At 39.0% G+C, this 18,205-nt stretch overlaps 2 protein-coding genes across 2 annotated transcripts; both read right to left on the reverse strand.

Annotated features, from left to right (window-relative positions):
• Nucleotides 1-11,149: 11,149 nt before the first annotated feature.
• Nucleotides 11,150-13,381, reverse strand: LOC134650873 (uncharacterized). Its single transcript, XM_063505808.1, has one exon. It carries the CDS (start codon nt 13,379-13,381, stop codon nt 11,150-11,152), a length of 2,232 nt encoding a protein of 743 aa, XP_063361878.1.
• Nucleotides 13,382-13,448: 67 nt separating this feature from the next.
• Nucleotides 13,449-16,418, reverse strand: LOC134650874 (uncharacterized). Its single transcript, XM_063505809.1, has one exon. The coding sequence runs from the start codon at nt 16,416-16,418 to the stop codon at nt 13,449-13,451; it is 2,970 nt and encodes a 989-aa protein (XP_063361879.1).
• Nucleotides 16,419-18,205: the final 1,787 nt, after the last annotated feature.

An 18,205-nucleotide genomic window follows, 5' to 3' on the forward strand; every position in this document is an offset into this window, starting at 1 on the left:
CACCACTGTAATTCTACCTATATTTACAAATAAAACACTTATGATAAAACAAAACGTGTCAATTGATTGCCAGTATCGCTATACATAAAATCGCTAGCTATTTCTCCAGCTCTCATTCGGCCAACAACAAAAACTCTTCTCAGTAGGCCAACAATATTAACCTTTCACGGCCGACAAAGTAACCGGCTTTATGGGAACCTCCCGTGACCCACCATACATCACTCCGACCAGTTCGGCGGAGCGCCGACAGCTCAAGAACCACATTCGCAACATTAATCAGCCATGTGGGCAACTCGAGGCGAGGTCTCGAAACTGACGCCGACCGGTCGCCCACGAGCGACCTCTTTATGGTACCATAGAGAAAAAAATACATAGATTGCTCACTCCATACATCAGTTTTAGTACCAAAAAGACTATTAGCATCTAGCATCGAGTAGCGGAACTATCGGTACTGCTACTTGACAATAGATGTACCACCGACCGGAAAGTCCTATGCTGTTGAGATAAGACTTTCCGGTCGGTGCTACATCTATTGTCAAGTAGCAGTACTGATAGTTCCGCTACTCGATGCCAGATGTAGACACTGAAATTAATAGTAAAACTGAAGTATGGAGTATGGATGTATGGAGTGAGCACTCTTGTCTTACTATATTTCTCTATGATGGTACATATTACAACTGTGTTGACAAACAAGCTGATAAGAGGTGATTCATTGTAGAATTGATGTCTTTGGCATATTGAGTGACCCTGCCTGCAAACAGATCTTGGATTCAAATACCGGTAAGAGTTTTATATTTTTGATGATTTTTCCGGTTCGATACGAGCTGCAAACCTTCAAGAAAAGAACGTCCATTCGTTTGCCTCTATATCATAATTTAAAAAGAACCAAGTTCTGGAGGAGGCTAATACCGATGGGACCACAGGCCAACTCCTGTTATATATCAACAGGATCAGGTTGTTCCGTGCAATGCATGCATCTTACACGTTTTTAGCCTCGTGCTGTTCGTGCAGTCCTTCAGCAAAAACACATTGTCCAATAATTTATATAATAAATAATAATAGTTCAGCTATCGTGACCGGTGCAATTCGATCATTAACTTTACTAAATATTTTAGAGGATAAACATTTTGTTGCTCTTCTCCGGACATTTATTTATTTAGTCGTATGGCATGAATAAAATTCATAGTCGCTTTTACAAATTAATATCTAGGTTCTTCACCCAATAGGCTGCGTTTTCGCTTAACTTAAGTAAGTCCAGAGGATCTCCCAGGTACTTTCTTTTTGGGCACTCGTGGACAATGTGGGAAATGGACTGTACAGGTGCTCCGCAGTCGCACTCCGGACATTATAACATATATAAGACTTGGTCCTTCGAGCCGGATCTCACGCACTACAGAATTAGTTTTGAAGAGTGAATGAGGTGATTTTACACAATATGTAAACAAACACGTTATGATAACATGATGTTGATGATACCGCCCGCATCAGAATTACTTTTCACCATTAAGGTGAAAAGTAATACTGATGCGGGCGGTGTTCTGATATATTATAATATTTATAATGTGTAAATCTCATGCCCACACGCACTCAATATTAAAATGTCTAAAAGTTTTAAAAATCAGAATACAACCTCTGTTGGGTTCGCCCTATAATGTACAATATCTGGGTGACCGAGCTTTGCTTGGAAAACATATAAAAACTCGAAAATGCGCGTTTTTCCAGAGATAAGACCTAGCTAGATCCATTTTTCGCCCCCCAAAACCCTCATATAGCAAATTTCATCGAAATCGTTACAGACGTTTCCGAGGGGTCACTATTGTTTCCCAAATAGTTTTAAGCCATAATGTATTGTTTGCCCGAATTTTCGTTAGTCATAATTCATTTGGCTCAGAAACGCGTCACTTTTCAGGATTGCCATAAAACAAACTTAACCTAACCGAACCCATTTATAGGATAACCTAACGAAAATCCTGAAATGATAACGGTTTCAGTTTTATGACTAATGATAATATGACAAACAATACATTATGACTTAAAACTGGGAAACAACGGGACCCCGTTTCCGAGATCCCCGAAATTAAGTATATATAAATAAATATACAATTTAAGAATTGCTCGTTTAATAATGTAGTACATACGTTTTCCTTATGTCCTCGGAGTGAGAGGTGCTGCGCAGTGCCCACTTTTTGCGGCCCCGCGTACCTACGAGTAGGTGTCCTTGGCGTTTTTATAGCAACATTAGGAAAAAAACCTCAAAGGTATGCTGTTACAAAAACCGCAGAAGTAGGTGCCCGATTATAATTTACGTGGCGGTGTAAGTTTCCGAGCTATCAAAAAACCCACGGGGAATTAACCCATGTAGCAAAACAAAACATTCCTTAAATGTGTTGCGTTGGTATTTTAATAAACAGTAAGTTGGGGTTTTGTATAATAGGTAATGTTTGTTACCGTAAAACCACCCAACTAGTTATAGTCCAGTGCCACAACAATGATTCACAAGTTCAATGCCAAATTATTTAGAATACCTATATACATATATGTATATACGACTTCTCCTACTAAAAAGTGATTGCCTTTAGTTTAGATTCATTTCATTGCTCTCCATTATGGCCACAAGTGATTATCTATTACATAACTAAGCTGAAGGTTAAGTTACTTTACAACTACATATCTTTTTATCTATTTATGATGAATTGATGCTTTTATAACGGTAACGGTTAAGCCCTTGCTACACGGTCGCCAACAAGCCCCTCAGACCGCGTGGCCTTGGTCTGGACGGACCGTGTAGGCAGTTGTTTCCAACAAAATTTGACCAAAACTGACCAAGGACAGACGGTTAGAAGGCTTGTCGGCGACCGTGTAGCAAGGGCTTTAGTACCTAATAGAGCTCGTGGCACTGCGTCCTCCACATGGTGCTATATGTACTTTTTTATGTGATAGTCATAGTAGTTTACTATTAAGCAGAATCGTCTGCTAACGATGCCACATTATTTTGAACAAAGTGGAATTTTAACTCCTTTTCCCACCCCGTTGAGTTGTTATTTCTGAGTTAAAAAGTAAAAATCTTACCCCCTGCATCTAAATGTATGTACCTACCTATTGTACCTATGTCTATATCTAGTGTATCAAGCATATCCGTTTGGCCGTAATTCATGTAAAAGTGTGGTTAAAACACTGCGTTTTCTCACACGGACTAAAAATTTGAAAATAAATTTTCGCCCTACTTCAAAAATTGAGGAGCACTGTGTGAGACATCAGGCTGTTAAGTTGTTTAATAAACTGCCTCAGCATTTGAAAAATATTTCAAAGTAAGTATCTTTAAGCAAAAACTGAAGCAATATTAGTTAAATTCGGTTATTTGTTAATAGGTTTGCTTCTATAGCTTGGATGAGTTATTTAATACTGATTTAGTCTAGTTATACAGGTAGTGTATAAGTTGTTCATAAATGCCATTTTATTTTATTGTAACTAAAGTGTACTTCAAACACAATCTTGTATTGTTGATGAATAAATATGATATGATATGATAATTATGATCATTATGATCCAAAGAAATTTCACGTTTGTGACACGAACAGGATGTAGCGAATATTACGATATGATGATGTAGGAAGTCTAGAGCCTCTAATGGTCTTAACGCAGAAGACCGCCCATTCAATCCTTATCTTCTCATTTAATAAATAAATAATATTTCACAACACGCAGATTTTCCTCAATGACTTTGGGTTTGATACCTACGAGTAGTAACCTACCTACTATCGCAAAACCTGATATTAGGAGGAAGGAAAACACATTTGCTTTTGCCTTATGAAAGCCAGTTTCTGTAAACGGTAAATGTAAATTAAATGCCTCTGGTACGTAGATAGGTTGTAGGTAGCTAGGTAGGCAGCTCAACTAGATATATATAATTACATTTAGAAAGTTTCTGGCAGTTTATTTTTATGTTCTTATCGTAAGTTTGATAATTATAGTAGTCATAGGTAGTACTTATTTATGTATTCATAAACAATACGAGATTGTCGATATTAACACATTCAGTGCCAGCGCGAGCTACGCACTACGAGCGTAGCAGATAACACGGGAAAAACCGTATGTAGCGAAAAGCGCCTACGAACAGTGAACTCCCCTAGCGAGTCGCTGGCAGTTAATGTGTTAAACTTTCGTGAGACATATTTTCAAACTGTTTAAATATACGACAACGGTTTCACTCACTTGAATTTTTAGTCGCTATTGGCGAGCACTCGAGCCTGAGGAAGGACCCCCGAAGGGCCCGAAACATGTCGCCAACAGCGACTAAAAATTCAAGTGAGTGAAACCGTTGTCGTATAAACAGTTTGAATACGAGATTGTGTTTGAAAATATACATTAAAAATAAACAAAGACTTTGTCGACTTAACTAAATTACCTAGTTAACCAAACGAGGTGTTAAAAAAATGTGAAAAATTACTCTTTTGACAGTCTTAAGTAGGTAAGTAAATAAATAAAATCATTCGAACGGTGCGTGCGTTAGCCTCAACTTTATTCTTATATACCTATTATTCTTTCTGGGAGTAAATTAATTTGGAAAATGGGTAAGCCGAGAACCACTCCGATTAATTTAATGAACAAGGAAATTAAATTTTACAAAAATATTTTTCATGTAAAATGTTGCCAAGACCAGACCAATATGGCTCGCACTGCCAAAAAGTTATCAGATCTCATGTAGAGCCAAGCTTCTAACTCTACAAGCCCTAACTCCACATTAAACTCTACACCCTAATCAAAATATATAGGTACCTTACTTAGCTTAAAAAATACTGTGAGTCTTACAAGGAAGGGTACCCAACTGGTCGGCTCCGATTTGATTAATTTTGATATATGTCGGAGTGAGACACCAGAAGGACGTATTGCAGCGTTACAGTTCATAGTTAGACGCCTGTATAAAGGCGATTAGCAATGTTTGGCTACGTATTATTTGCTTGTAACGGATTGTAACGGAATAATAAAGTTGCGTAGTGAGTAACGCCACCATCTATTGACGTATTGTTGAACTAAGATGACAGGTAGAAGGCTTTGGAACGTCAAGAGGTGTATCTTGAGTGAACGTAGGCACGAGTTGGCATTTTTGTCGTTATGTTGGTAGACTGGTCAGGCAGGTTTGCCAACTTGAATTTGAGGCGGGAGCAGTTGGCTCCGCCGCTAGGACTTTCTTCCTTCTTCTTGATCGGACCGCGCTAGAGATCGGAGACGTTAGCCAAGCTCGTGCCTAATTCACCACGTTCCTGAAGGCTTATACCTGAAGGATTATTTAGAAAGCTTATAGATTCTCTCGTTCTTTAACCGTTTAGCTAAGTGTGTTATTCCATTATTAAATTGTACAACGGGACTTAATCGCGTATCTAAGTTTTTAAGATTTACTCCGACGTCGGAGGTAAATCTTAAAAACTTAGATACGCGATTAAGTCCCGTTGTACAATTTAATAATGTGTAAAAATCGTGAAAGTTTAAATCAGTTGTTTTATTCCAAGTGTTATTTTGATTTCTTATGTGCCATTAGAAGCTTACTTTTGTAAAAATAAAGAAACTATGTGTTGTTTTGAAAAGATGTGTCCCGCCGTGTTTGTTGCCGGGTTAAATCTTCTCGGGTCAGAGGTGTAGGTTTTGGAGCCGGTTTAGTTTGTTTTAAATAAAGATTTGAACAATTTCATGTGATCTTTTTATTTTAAATCAAATCCTTTTGGATCCAAATAGTGATTGGTCGTTTTGATTATTTAGTACTGAAATATAGTAGGCACTACTGGCACTAGTATGGTTAACGAGTCCGAATGTTTATTTCATGCGTTGGTAGCATACCTATTACTATTTTGTGGCTCCTCTACACGATGGGCCAACGCTGGCCACTCCAAGGGACGCCTTTATGCGTTAGAGGGAGCAAGTGATATTGCTATCTCATTCTACCGCATGGCTGCGTCCCTTGAAGTGGCCGGCGTTGGCCCATCGTGTAGAGGAGCCATTGCCTGTGAAGTAATACATAGAGGTACCATGCCCACCACCCGATATCAATAGCCCCCCCCCATCCCTTTTTCGACATATATGTTATAGATTAGTCTAAAATAACGGACACGTATTTTATTTAGCTGCCCATACTCAACTTCCTGGGAAAAAATGGCCTCCAAAGTACTGAAAGGAGACAAAACGCTTTAACTTCTGTAGAGAGTTTTGTTCTAGCAAATTGCTAGTTAATTACTGGTTTGAATATATGTTGGAGAACATGAAAGAATAATGGACACGTGTTTTGCTATTTCGGCTCAAATTCATATTTTACAAAAAAAAAACACACACACTTCAAAGGTTCATACTTGTCATCGTAATAATGTTGAGTCTCTCGTATCGACGCCATTGGCAGCCTGCATGGATGGTTATCGGAGCGCTTGCTTGTCTTGGCAGTAGCCACCTAGATCTATTCCCGTTCAGCCTCGTGACGCTCGCACCTGACTAGCAGCTGACACTCGTGACAGATATTTAATTTACATTTCATTTTATAGCAGTACTTATGTATATGCCTAGTTTGATTGCCCTAGTCAAATATTTGCTAATAGGTAACAAATACGTGCTCTCGCAGGTGTTATCATTATCACACACGTGGTCGGAGCAAACAGCAGTAAGTTGTCAACGACATGTGCTCGGGTTTTGCGCAGCAGCGGGGATTATCGGTGGAAACGTTGCGCGCGCAGATTGATAGCGGGTATGACTTGATAAGGACCAGGCGAGGTCTCGTGGCTTTACCAAGCGGAACTATGTATCGCGGAAAAAACGAAAAAGGCCTGGCATCATCCTAAAAATTTTTGAACCCTCATAACTTGGGTTTGGATTATACCAGATAAACAAAATTCTCGGAATATGATGTCAATAGTGGACTTATTAAAATTTCAATTGCATAGCTCTTATACTTTTGATTTTATTCATATCTAAAAAACCCCGATATCGTCACTGAACCACTCACTCACTGATGATCATCAAAACCTTTAGGGTACTTCCTGAAGTCCTAGGAAGCTGAAATTTGGTATGTAAGATAGTCTTAGTACACAAACAACAAAAAATTCAAAAACTTGACTGTTTTTTGCCCCATGGGATGAAAAGGGGGTTGACTTTTTTTATGGGGAATTAATAACCGCTGCACCGATTTAGTTGAAATTTGGTATGTAAGTAGGGTTATAACAATATAACAAATATTTAAATTAGCATAACACACAAATAAATGTTCTTACCAGGTTTTGAGTTTCGACCCCTACCTACTGATTAGGCTGCACTTGTGTGATTTTAAGAATTAGGTATAACTCCGCGTACTCAAGTTTAAGAACTAATTGTGTTCTATCTTCTCTACCTAATAGGTCTTCATACGAGTACCTACTCAAGAGTTGAGACGATTAACAACGAGTTGCCTAGCACATACTATACATATACTAGTTTACTAGTATGATCCAGTAACTCGATGACACTGCAAGAATGTATCGAACGTAACAAACTTTTAATTGTGTGGCAAAAACTTGTACCAGCAAAAACTAATATATTATGGCAAAACTTCTACATAGTAATTATAGAGCTACCTTACAAAAACCAGTGCAGAAATCACTAAGTTAGGTATTTATCATTTCGCGAAGTTATTACTGCCAATGTCACTAAATGGGACATATTATTTAGATATCTTTACTAGCCTCTGCAGTGCCCGCGATGTCGTCTTTGTGGGATGATGACGACGATTCATAAAAACTATCCTAATTATGTCCATTCTCGGGTTTTACACTAATACCAAATTTCATTTCAATCGGTTCAGCAGTTTCACCATCTAAGTTACTCGTCTGTTTGTCTGTCTGTTACCTCAACAACAGACAGAGTTGCTTTGCATTTATAATACTATAGTTTGGATTATGTAGTACCGTACGGTTATGGTACAGAAACGGTTAATATTTTTTGTGTGCAGTAGACGGTCCAGATACCAGATACGGTCGTTTGTGACGAATGCATTAATATTTTTTCGTGGTCTCTATATCAACTACCTACATACATACAACATACATACATACCTACTACATCCATATCTACGATTATATCAAGATAACGATTTTCTGTTTTTCGATATTGGCAGTAGACCACCGGTAGATCCTCAGATGCCTTTTGAGTCTGTCTTAGTTAAAGTGAAGAGGTGTCATTATAACGTCATATATTTACATAGAAAATTGTCATTAATGATGACATAACCTCACTTTGTCATTGCAAATGGCATGCAGAGATAGCTTGGTCAGTTCCTATGTTGTCAGTCTCAAGTCTCAATAGAAAATTCCTTCCGACAAGTTAATATCGTATAGGTAGTAGTGGCAACTGATAACGCGCCGTCATCGAAATGTCTTGGCGATGACGGCGACAGCCTGTCAAGCGGATAGTATATGTAGAGATAACTCCGATAACGAATGCTTGCTTACCTACTTCAAGTGACAACAATGTTTGATTTTTTTAAATCGATTTTCATTTTACTAATCTAGCTCTTAAATCAACACTGGGTATGTGCACTTAAGCGGTAATAACCATGCAAATAAAATATTACACCAATAGTAAGGGCGCGTGTACACGGTGCCGCCTCCCCGCCGATACCGCACCGCCGCCGCACGGGCTCGTGTACACGGTACCGACCGCCTCCGCGCCGATACCGCACCGCCGCCGCACCGCCGCCACACCTCCGCGCTAGGTGCGGCGGCGACGCGGCGGCGGCGCGGTGGCGGCACCGTGTACAGGCGCCCTAACTAAATCAGTACTTAAGCACTGGTATTGAGTCATTACCTAACACCTACAGTCAGTGCTTTTATTTGTTTACAAATTACTTCTGTAACCTTAAGGAAGACGTAGTAAACAAATGTAAAATATTACCCATCTTGTCAGATTAAAATCGTTTGGCAAACGCGATACGATCATTTATTTCATTTAATAATTACCATTGCGATAATGAAATCATTATAAATCAATGTATTTGCCTCATGCTCATCAGCATGCAAATTAATGTCTCAGCTGACGCTATTAATAAGTTTTTAACCGATTAAGCCCTGCACAAGTATTAAGTAAGCGTTGTGTCACATGCTTTGTTTACGTTTTGTTTCCTGCCGACTAACTAGTAGTTCGCCCCGAACTGAGAACTCGCGGTTCGTCAAAATGTTAAATCATTATTTTAAAATTGTAAATTAAAACAATATTATAAATGTTTAAGCCGAGCACAGTTTATTTGATACCAAACTCGCAACTTGCAAAAAAGATGACCAGAATAGCAAGACCCCTCACAAATAGCTTTTTAGCCTTCTAAGCTCTTCTAGCTCAAATCAGCTCAATAACCCCTTGATCGAGCCTGCTCATAATTTAATGACTAAAATATAATGCCCTCAACTACACGTTTACCCAATTTCATTTAAATTAGAACAAATTTACTTAAGTTATTGTGTATCAAACTATCCTCTGATAGTTCAGCTTAAAAACATCAAAATGCCGGGACGTGCCCCTAGCCAGCCGTGTGCTCCAAGTTGAATGTAAGAATGTAAGTTGGTCGCTCGCTCGTTCGTAATTATAAGTATAACTTGTTTGCGCGCTCTGACACGCAAGTGAGGTCCTAATCTCGTAGATTAGAATAATGAGTAGAAATATTAGCAAACGAAACAATAAAACGACCGGTGTCATGTGATGTGACGCTCTTAGATTAGATGTTAAGCGTTATTTAAGCTCGAACAAATTATGATTCAGAATTCAAGTTAACATCAAAGTGTGAATTTTATAGTCGGTTTAAAGTCTGGGAAATTTTACCATTAGGTACTCGTAGCTTCGTAACTCGTAGAATTCTGTTCGATCTACTGGTGGAGCATATTAAGAGATGCAAGTATCACAGGATCCACCGAGCCAAATGGTGGATCACAGTGAACTTCAGCGTGCTATTCAATCCACTGGTGGATCAAGATAGTGGATCCTACTGGACAGAGGGTAATAGGTCAGGTCAAGTGAGGTAAATGCAACTATGGGGTTATTGTGTCTCTCCGATCTTTCTCGAATACGATTGGTCGAAACGCCCTCTACCATGCAAAGTTTCATTTCCAAGTAGCTCAGGCATGAAACGTTGCATAGTAGAGGGCGTTTCGACCAATCGTATTCGAGAAAGAACGGAGAGACGCAATAACGCCATAGTTGCATTTATCATCATCATCGAATACCTGATGATGATGATGACCCGTACTATACATAGTGTGCTCTGCTGGATCAAGTTATCCTTTCTCTGCTATGAGCTTTCAAGCTTATTAATTCGATAAACAATTAAATTGGTACTTAATAAGTACATACTTGGTTTTCAGATATATTTTATTTTTATTCAAAACCTAAACCTGTAAAAGCCAGAGGAAGTTCATGTTGTGTGCAGTTTAAAAACGCGGTTAATAACTACATTATAATTATAATATTGCCACTTTGTAACTCTTTCCTTTGAATCTTCATGAAAAAAATTATATATGCATATTAATATAGGGTTAGGGTCAGTTGTCGAACATTGAAACAATCGTACACAGTGAAACTTTGCGATATCTCGGAAACTAGGTGTTATCAGCTAGTGCCGTCTGTCAAGCAAGGGCAGGCTCAAGGACTCCCAGCACCTCCCCAATACGCGAGCGCGCCTCGGAGAAGGAGCACGTTGCTACGAGCGTTATTGTGAATTCGTGTGACAAAAGTAATATTTTTCATTTATGTTTCGCAATTTTTTACCAAGATATACAGTCTAGTTTGGCGTTATTTAATTTTTTGTTGTGTTCTATGTGTATTAAAGTTACTTTGGAGCTAAATATTTTTAAATTTCTTTCACTCTTTGGTGCAGTTTTTTTTAATTGTTTCAAAAAACACTCTGATGGTTGTAATAAGGTTCACTTTTAACTATTTTGGATTTTTGGATTTAAATAAATCAGAAAGACGTGTGATCTTGTACGGGTTTATTAGGCGACTAAAGGATAGATATACATAGAAAGAGAAGGCAGGAATGTAATTGAACATGCATGCATAGGGTTCAAATTTAACACAACATACCGCCCACCAAAAGGACACTTACGTCCTTTTCATAACCTTACAATAGTACAATTTAAATTGAATCAAATTGACATTACAAAGTTTCAGTATCAACGGGCAACGCACATAATTTAGATATAGATCGTTTCACTATAGCACTACCGGATTTGACACTGTACACTCTAGTAAAACCGTCTTCAGCAGGATGTTTGTCCATGATGCGGCCCAGTGACCATTTGCCTGGAGGTAAGTTATCAGTTTTGATAAGCACTATATCTCCTATTTTAAACTCTTTCTCTTTTTTCAGCCATTTAGGTCTTTGTTGCAGTCTGGATAGGTACTCATCTTGCCATCGACGCCAAAAATCTGCCAACAGTTTCTGCGTGAGTTGCCAGCGTGACAAGGTATGTATTTTACATTCTTTATAATCTGCTGCTGGAACAACGATAGGGGCTTCGCCTATTAAGAAATGTCCTGGGGTGAGTATTTCAGCGTTTTCAGGATCTGAGTTATCGAGTGGGCATAGGGGCCGGGAATTCAAACAGGCTTCAGTCTCGTAAAGTACCGTCGTAAATTCTTCGAACGTCAGGTTTGTTGTCAGAACTCTCTTTAAATGGTATTTTATCGACTTGACGCCGGCCTCCCAAAGGCCACCGAAGTTAGGGCTGTAAGCTGGAATGAAGTGCCACTGTGTGCCTTCGATAGCAAGTGTCTCTGCTATTGGTCCGGTAAATTTCAATTTAGCTTCATTCCAGGCTTCAACAAGTTCTTTGTTAGCACCTACGAAGTTTCTACCCTGGTCGCTCCACAGGTGAGTACATTTTCCTCTTCTAGCGACAAAACGTTTGAATGCTGCTATGAATGCTTCTGAGGTAAGGTCTCCAACCAGTTCAATATGAATTGCCTTGACGGCCATGCAAATAAAAATAGCTATGTAGGCCTTCACAGTTTTTCCTCCTCGGCCTTTAGACGTCAATATCTGGTATGGCCCTGCAAAATCTACTCCACTGTGTAGGAATGGTCTCGAAGGAGTGACCCTCGGCTCCGGTAAATCTCCCATGATTTGCGGCTTCGACGTAGCATTTTGGTTTGCACAAGTAAGGCATTTTTGAATATGTCTCTTGACTAAGGACTTAGCTCGCAATATCCAGTACTTAGAACGTAAGTAGCATAGCATTTCAGGCAAAGTGCCATGAAGCGTTCTTGTATGTGCATCAGCAATTATTAGTGGCACTAAAGCGTTCCTGTTTCCCAGAATGATAGGATGCTTTCTGTCTTCGTCTATATTTGCATATCTGAGGCGACCGCCCACCCTGAGGACCTTGTTTTCATCTACGTATGGGGCGAGGGATCTTAGGGAGCTCTTTCCTTTCACTTGTTTATCTGATGTCAATCTTTCTATTTCTTCTTGATACTCTTCTTGCTGTACCTTTTTTATGCAAATATTCATGGCGTTTTGTAATTCCATTGTAGTAATATCCTTATCAATGCCATCTGGATTTTTCTTGCAGTTTAAGAATCTTAGGCAATAGACAATACCTTTAAGTAGTTCAGTTAAGTTATCAAAATCTCCAAATTGTGTACTCAGTGCCTTTTCTTGTCTTTCCAGGTCTTCAATATTCAGGTAAGTTTGAATTTTCTGTACCTTTATTTCTTCATCTGTTGTAAAATCTTCTTGTTTACTAATATTTATTTCTTTTTCAGATAACCAGCTCGGGCCGTGCCACCACAGATCACAGTTCTTAAGTGTGGTCAGCTTCATCCCTCTTGAAGCGATATCTGCAGGATTATCTTTAGATTGCACATGGTACCAGTGTTTGTTGTTTAGGTTCTCAACGATTTCTACAACGCGGTTGGCTACAAACGGTTTCCATCTATTGGGTTCTCCACAAAGCCAAGCGATTACTATCGAAGAGTCGGTCCATGCGAACATGTTTGTTGTTGGTATTCTCATCGCTTGTCCAATTTGTTTCATTAGTTTAGACAGGAGTAACGCGCCACATAATTCTAAGCGCGGGAGGGAGATAGTTTTCAAAGGTGCTATTCTCGTTCGTGCAGCGATGATTTTGGTTGTTATTTTGTTCTCGCTTTCAACCCTTATATATACGACGGCAGCGTATGCTCGCAAAGATGCGTCGCTAAATCCGTGTATCTGTATATTTTCTTCTTCCGAGTCTGTTGTGCCAAGCCATCTATCCATCTTTATATCTTTGACATTTTCTAAATCATCTCTTATCTGTTTCCATTCTTCTTCGAGCTCAGGACTGACACATTCGTCCCAAGACACCTTTTCAAGCCATAACCTTTGCATCAGCATCTTCGCCATAACAGTGCTTGGTGCGATCCAGCCTAGTGGATCAAATAGCTTTTGTACATCTGATAGTATCCCACGTTTAGTTATCGTCTTTGGCATTGGTGATAGTGACAAACTTGGCACAACACAACAGATCAGTTTCAATACAACTGTATTGAAACTGATCTGCACCAAGGTTCCATGCAATTCCAAGTGCCTTTATAGTTCCATCAAGGTTCAGTTCTATCTGTGCATTCGCTGATCTTTTATCTTCATCGATAGATTTCATAAATTCAATGTTATTAGAGGACCATTTCATGAGTTGAAATCCGCCTTGTTTCAGGATGCGTGTTACTTCTTTAGCTATTGCGATCGCTTCCTCAGCGGTTGCTGCCCCTGACAGCATGTCGTCCATATAAAAGTCTTCTTTTATTGTTTTGATTGCCACTTCGCTGTGCTTGTTTGTTTGTTTACCAAGTTGTTTCTCTTCTTCATCAGTAGCAATCTTCTGAAGTGTTTTGACCGCTAAGTATGGAGCTGGAGCGGTACCGAAAGTGACTCGAAGCATACGGTACTCTTTTAACTCTTCAGACTCGTCTTGTCGCCAAAGAATGCGTTGGTAATTTGCGTCCTCTTTTGTTACCAATATTTGGCGGTACATCTTCTGGACATCTGCCACGAAGCAAATTCGTTTCAGTCTCCATCTCATTAAAAGATTTCTTAAGTCATCTTGTAGTTGTGGGCCTATCATCAGTTCATCATTTAATGAGACGTTGTTTGATCCTTTGCAGGAGCCGTCAAATACAATACGTGTGCGCGTGGTTTCTTTATCGTCGCGAATTACAGCGTGGTGTGGTAGGTATACCGATTTATCTTCTTTTTCCTTTTCAGGTACTTCTTCTAGATGTCCTTCTTCAAGGTAATCATTAATACCCTTTATGTATTCTGTTTTCAGGTTCGGCGAACGCTTAAATCTTCTTTCTAGTTGCATGAACCTCTTTGTAGCTATCTCTTTTGTATTACCATCAAGTACTTTTGGATTCTCAGTCTTAAATGGCAGTTTCACAATGTATCTTCCTTCTTGGTTTCGAGTGACTGTTTTTTCATAGATTTCTTCACATAGCTGTTCTTCCTTGGTATATTTTCTCTTGGTATCTGTTTCTATTTCCCATAGAGACTTCAGTGTGTCTTCTATATCGACCTGATGGTGCATGACGAGGTAAGAATCTTCTTGTGATGTGCTATCACTCTCTCCAAAAAGAATCCAGCCCAGGTCAGTCTTTTGTGCGCATGGTGTACCTGGTGGACCTTTGACTACTTCTGCTTGCAGTATTCTAGCGTATACTCGGACCCCTAGCAAGAGATCTATGGGTCCCGAGTTGTTATAATTAGGATCCGCTAGATGTAATCCTTGTAGATGAGGCCATGGTTGTTGAACAATATGCTTCTTGGGCAACTTCCTGGTCAGCTGTTTCGACATTACATAAGCCTTAACCGGTAGGACAAATGTTTTATCCCACTGTGATTTTATTTGTAGCTCACAGACGTGGTTGATTTCTGCTCTCATGGAACCCAAGCCCGTGATGCTTCCCCTTACATGTTGTCGGTCAAGCTTTAGTAGTTGAGCCGCTTTCTCGCTTATAAATGATTCTTCGGAACCCTGGTCTATTAGCGCGCGCAGTGGAATGATGTGACCTTGATTGCTTCTTGCTTCCACCACAGCAGTCGCTAGTAGTGCTGAATTCTGTCTAGTATTGAGATGTAACGCGATCACTGTGTTTGCTTGCACTTCTTCTATGTCTTCTACAACATGTAATGATGAAGCCAGTGGTTGTGAGGGACTCGTAGGGGCCACAGGCTCAGTCTGCTTTAGTTGATGTAGAAGGGAGTGATGACGTCGGTGACATATTCTACAGGACACAGGTACTCGACATTTTGATGCTGAATGCCCTGGTACTAGACAGTTGTAACATAAGTTGTTATTCTTGACATATTCGCTTCTCTCCGTAGGTTCCATCTTGGTAAACTCCTTGCAGTGACATAATGTATGACTTTCTTTACACATTACACAACTCCTGTTCTCGAAGGTAGGTGTGGCAACATGGCATGTACTTCGCTCCTTGTTTGACTTCACTTCTTTTGTATTATTCGTAAGTAGTTCCAGTGTACGAAACTTGGCCTCTAGAAACTCCTTAAAATCGTTCCACTTCGGTAAGGGTTCAGAGTCACTCTTATACGCATGCTCTTCCCAGTCTTTATGCGTCTCTGGGTCCAATTTCTGAACGAGCAAAAATATCACAAGTGGATCCCAAGAGTCAACAGAAACATTCAGGTTTTGAATGTTGTGTAAGCACTCTGACGTTGTATCTAGGAGTATTTTCAGTTGAGCAGCTGATTGTGTGTTCATTTTACGCTGGTTAACCAATTTCTTCAAATTATTGTTCAAAATTAATCGTTTGTTGCCATACCTTGTTTTCAGGATGAGCCATGCTTGTGAATAATTATCAGACGTAATTTGAATGTGCCTCAGTAATGACGACGCTTCAGCAGTAACACTTGTCTTCAAATAATGTAGCCTTTGTACGTCACTTAACATCTTGTTGTTATGCACGAGTGATATGAATAAATCCTTGAACGCGGGCCACTCTTCGTAGCTTCCACTAAAAGTAGGTAACTCGATCCGCGGCAAACGTACGAAGTTGTTTTGTGTTCCTGCTATAGCATAGCTGGAGTTAGCAACAGAAGTTTCCATCAAAGTTTCATGCATTAAACTTGCAATTCGGTCCATCAAATCTCCTCTGAGTACGTTGTACAAATCTTCGTAAACAAAGAATTCTTCGTTTAAAAAGTATGGTAAAACACCCCTTTGTTCCGTAGGTGTAGCCTTGACCAACTCTTGGTGACTGTGGTTAAACGTAGCCCAGTATTCGTCAATCATTTTAAGCCGAGACTCGATGTAACCCTTGGTTAATCTCTCCTTAGGGCATTTCTTTAGGTTAACTTGTGTTTTCCGAAGCACTGTAGCACTATCCTCAAGCATAGCGAGTAATTGTTTTTGTTTTTCAGTCATTGTTAACGATAAAACACTGCAATTTCACGTACAAGTCTATTAAAACGCCGTTATAACTTTTAGCAATAAAACTTGTTAATAATCAAATAAACTCATTAGTTTGAGGTGCAATTCGTTAGCATCTGCCGGCTCCTTATCTCTGGAATGCGGCTCGCTATTGTTCTCGCCGCCGGGCGGCCGGTGTCCGATGCACTAATTGATCCGGTTCGATTGCGACCATATGATGGTTGTAATAAGGTTCACTTTTAACTATTTTGGATTTTTGGATTTAAATAAATCAGAAAGACGTGTGATCTTGTACGGGTTTATTAGGCGACTAAAGGATAGATATACATAGAAAGAGAAGGCAGGAATGTAATTGAACATGCATGCATAGGGTTCAAATTTAACACAACACACTCCCTAGTCTCACAATGAAACATATTTATGTAGTAAACAATGAAACATGATGTTCACTGAACACCAGTATTATTAGTACACAATGAAACAAACTCATTATTTTTTAAATTAATTAAAGACTATGTGCGAAATTTGTGAAACTAAAATACCATGAAAATTAATAATAATTTGTCTATCATATGACAAAATATAAGATACTAAACTTTAGAAATGGCTGAGATAGGATAGTTTATATGTTGAATGTTTCATTGATGGCAAGGTTAAGATCACATGTCTAACATTGAAACAGTCGTTTATAATCACTATGTTGCAAGAAAGTGTATGATATCAAGCATGGAGATGCTTAAAACCCTCCCGCGTCCACCTAGTTGGCAATCATGCTCCGTGGACATAAAAGGCGCCTTTCTCACAGCATGCCGTAAGTGCCGACCAGATTTTCGATTCACAATGAAACTTAGGTGTGCGTACAATGAAACAAGTCTTTCGCTTTTAGATATTTCAGCAATCTTATAACGATTTCATATTTTGGAAACCTTTTAAATAACAAATGTCAGCCTACCACTATTTTCTCCTTTCCTTTCTCATTAATTGATTGAAAGGATGTATGTATTAATGTAACTTGTTTATTACAACGTTTCAATGTTTATTAAGGATGTTTCATGGTAGACTATATATATTACATCTGTTTCACTGTAAAAATTAGAGTGTTTCATTGAAAACATGCACAAGTACACAATGAAACAAAACTCATTTTTCAAAAAAAGCTTTATAATACAGAAACTGTTAAAAATAAGTAGAAACCAAGAACGCCATATGATAGCCAAATAAATTGTTTATCTTCATACGAAATATCACACTCATAACTTTAAAAACACCAGAGATAGGAAGGCTTAAACTTTTAGTGTTTCATTGATCAACAACTAACCCTACTCATAATATGCAATAATTATATGGACATAAAAAGCTGCTTCCATACAACCGAAGTTACGTTTCCATTTTAAATTACAGGCTTTAACAGTACGAGTACCTATAGGCCAGTATATATAGTATAGGGGCGCGCCGCAGTTGTGCTTGAAATAAACGTATTGAATTGAATTAATAAACTACCATGAAATTTGACATGAACATTTACGTATTTTATATGTCTGGTACTAGTTTTCGATGCTAGGAAGTTTTGTGTGTAAAACTTCTACTTGCTCTAATTTCTTTGTTTTACAATTTCTAGCTAGGTACCATTGCAGACATAGACAATTATGTTACTTGAATGTTCAATTGTTTGTCACATTGCGAGAGCGTAACATTGAAATTGTATGACGGCGCGGCGGCTAGGTTCCCGAGGCTTAGGTACCTACTTACTGCATAAAGGGACATTACATATTTTTCTCCCT

Source organism: Cydia amplana, chromosome 9 (genome assembly GCF_948474715.1).
Source record: "Cydia amplana chromosome 9, ilCydAmpl1.1, whole genome shotgun sequence".
In the NCBI taxonomy this organism is placed as follows: Eukaryota; Metazoa; Arthropoda; class Insecta; order Lepidoptera; family Tortricidae; genus Cydia; species Cydia amplana.

What these genes read in the sequence shown, in the direction of transcription:
- LOC134650873 (XM_063505808.1), bottom strand. Translation starts at nt 13,381, where the DNA reads ATGGCGAAGATGCTGATGCAAAGGTTATGGCTTGAAAAGGTGTCTTGG.
- LOC134650874 (XM_063505809.1), bottom strand. Translation starts at nt 16,418, where the DNA reads ATGACTGAAAAACAAAAACAATTACTCGCTATGCTTGAGGATAGTGCT.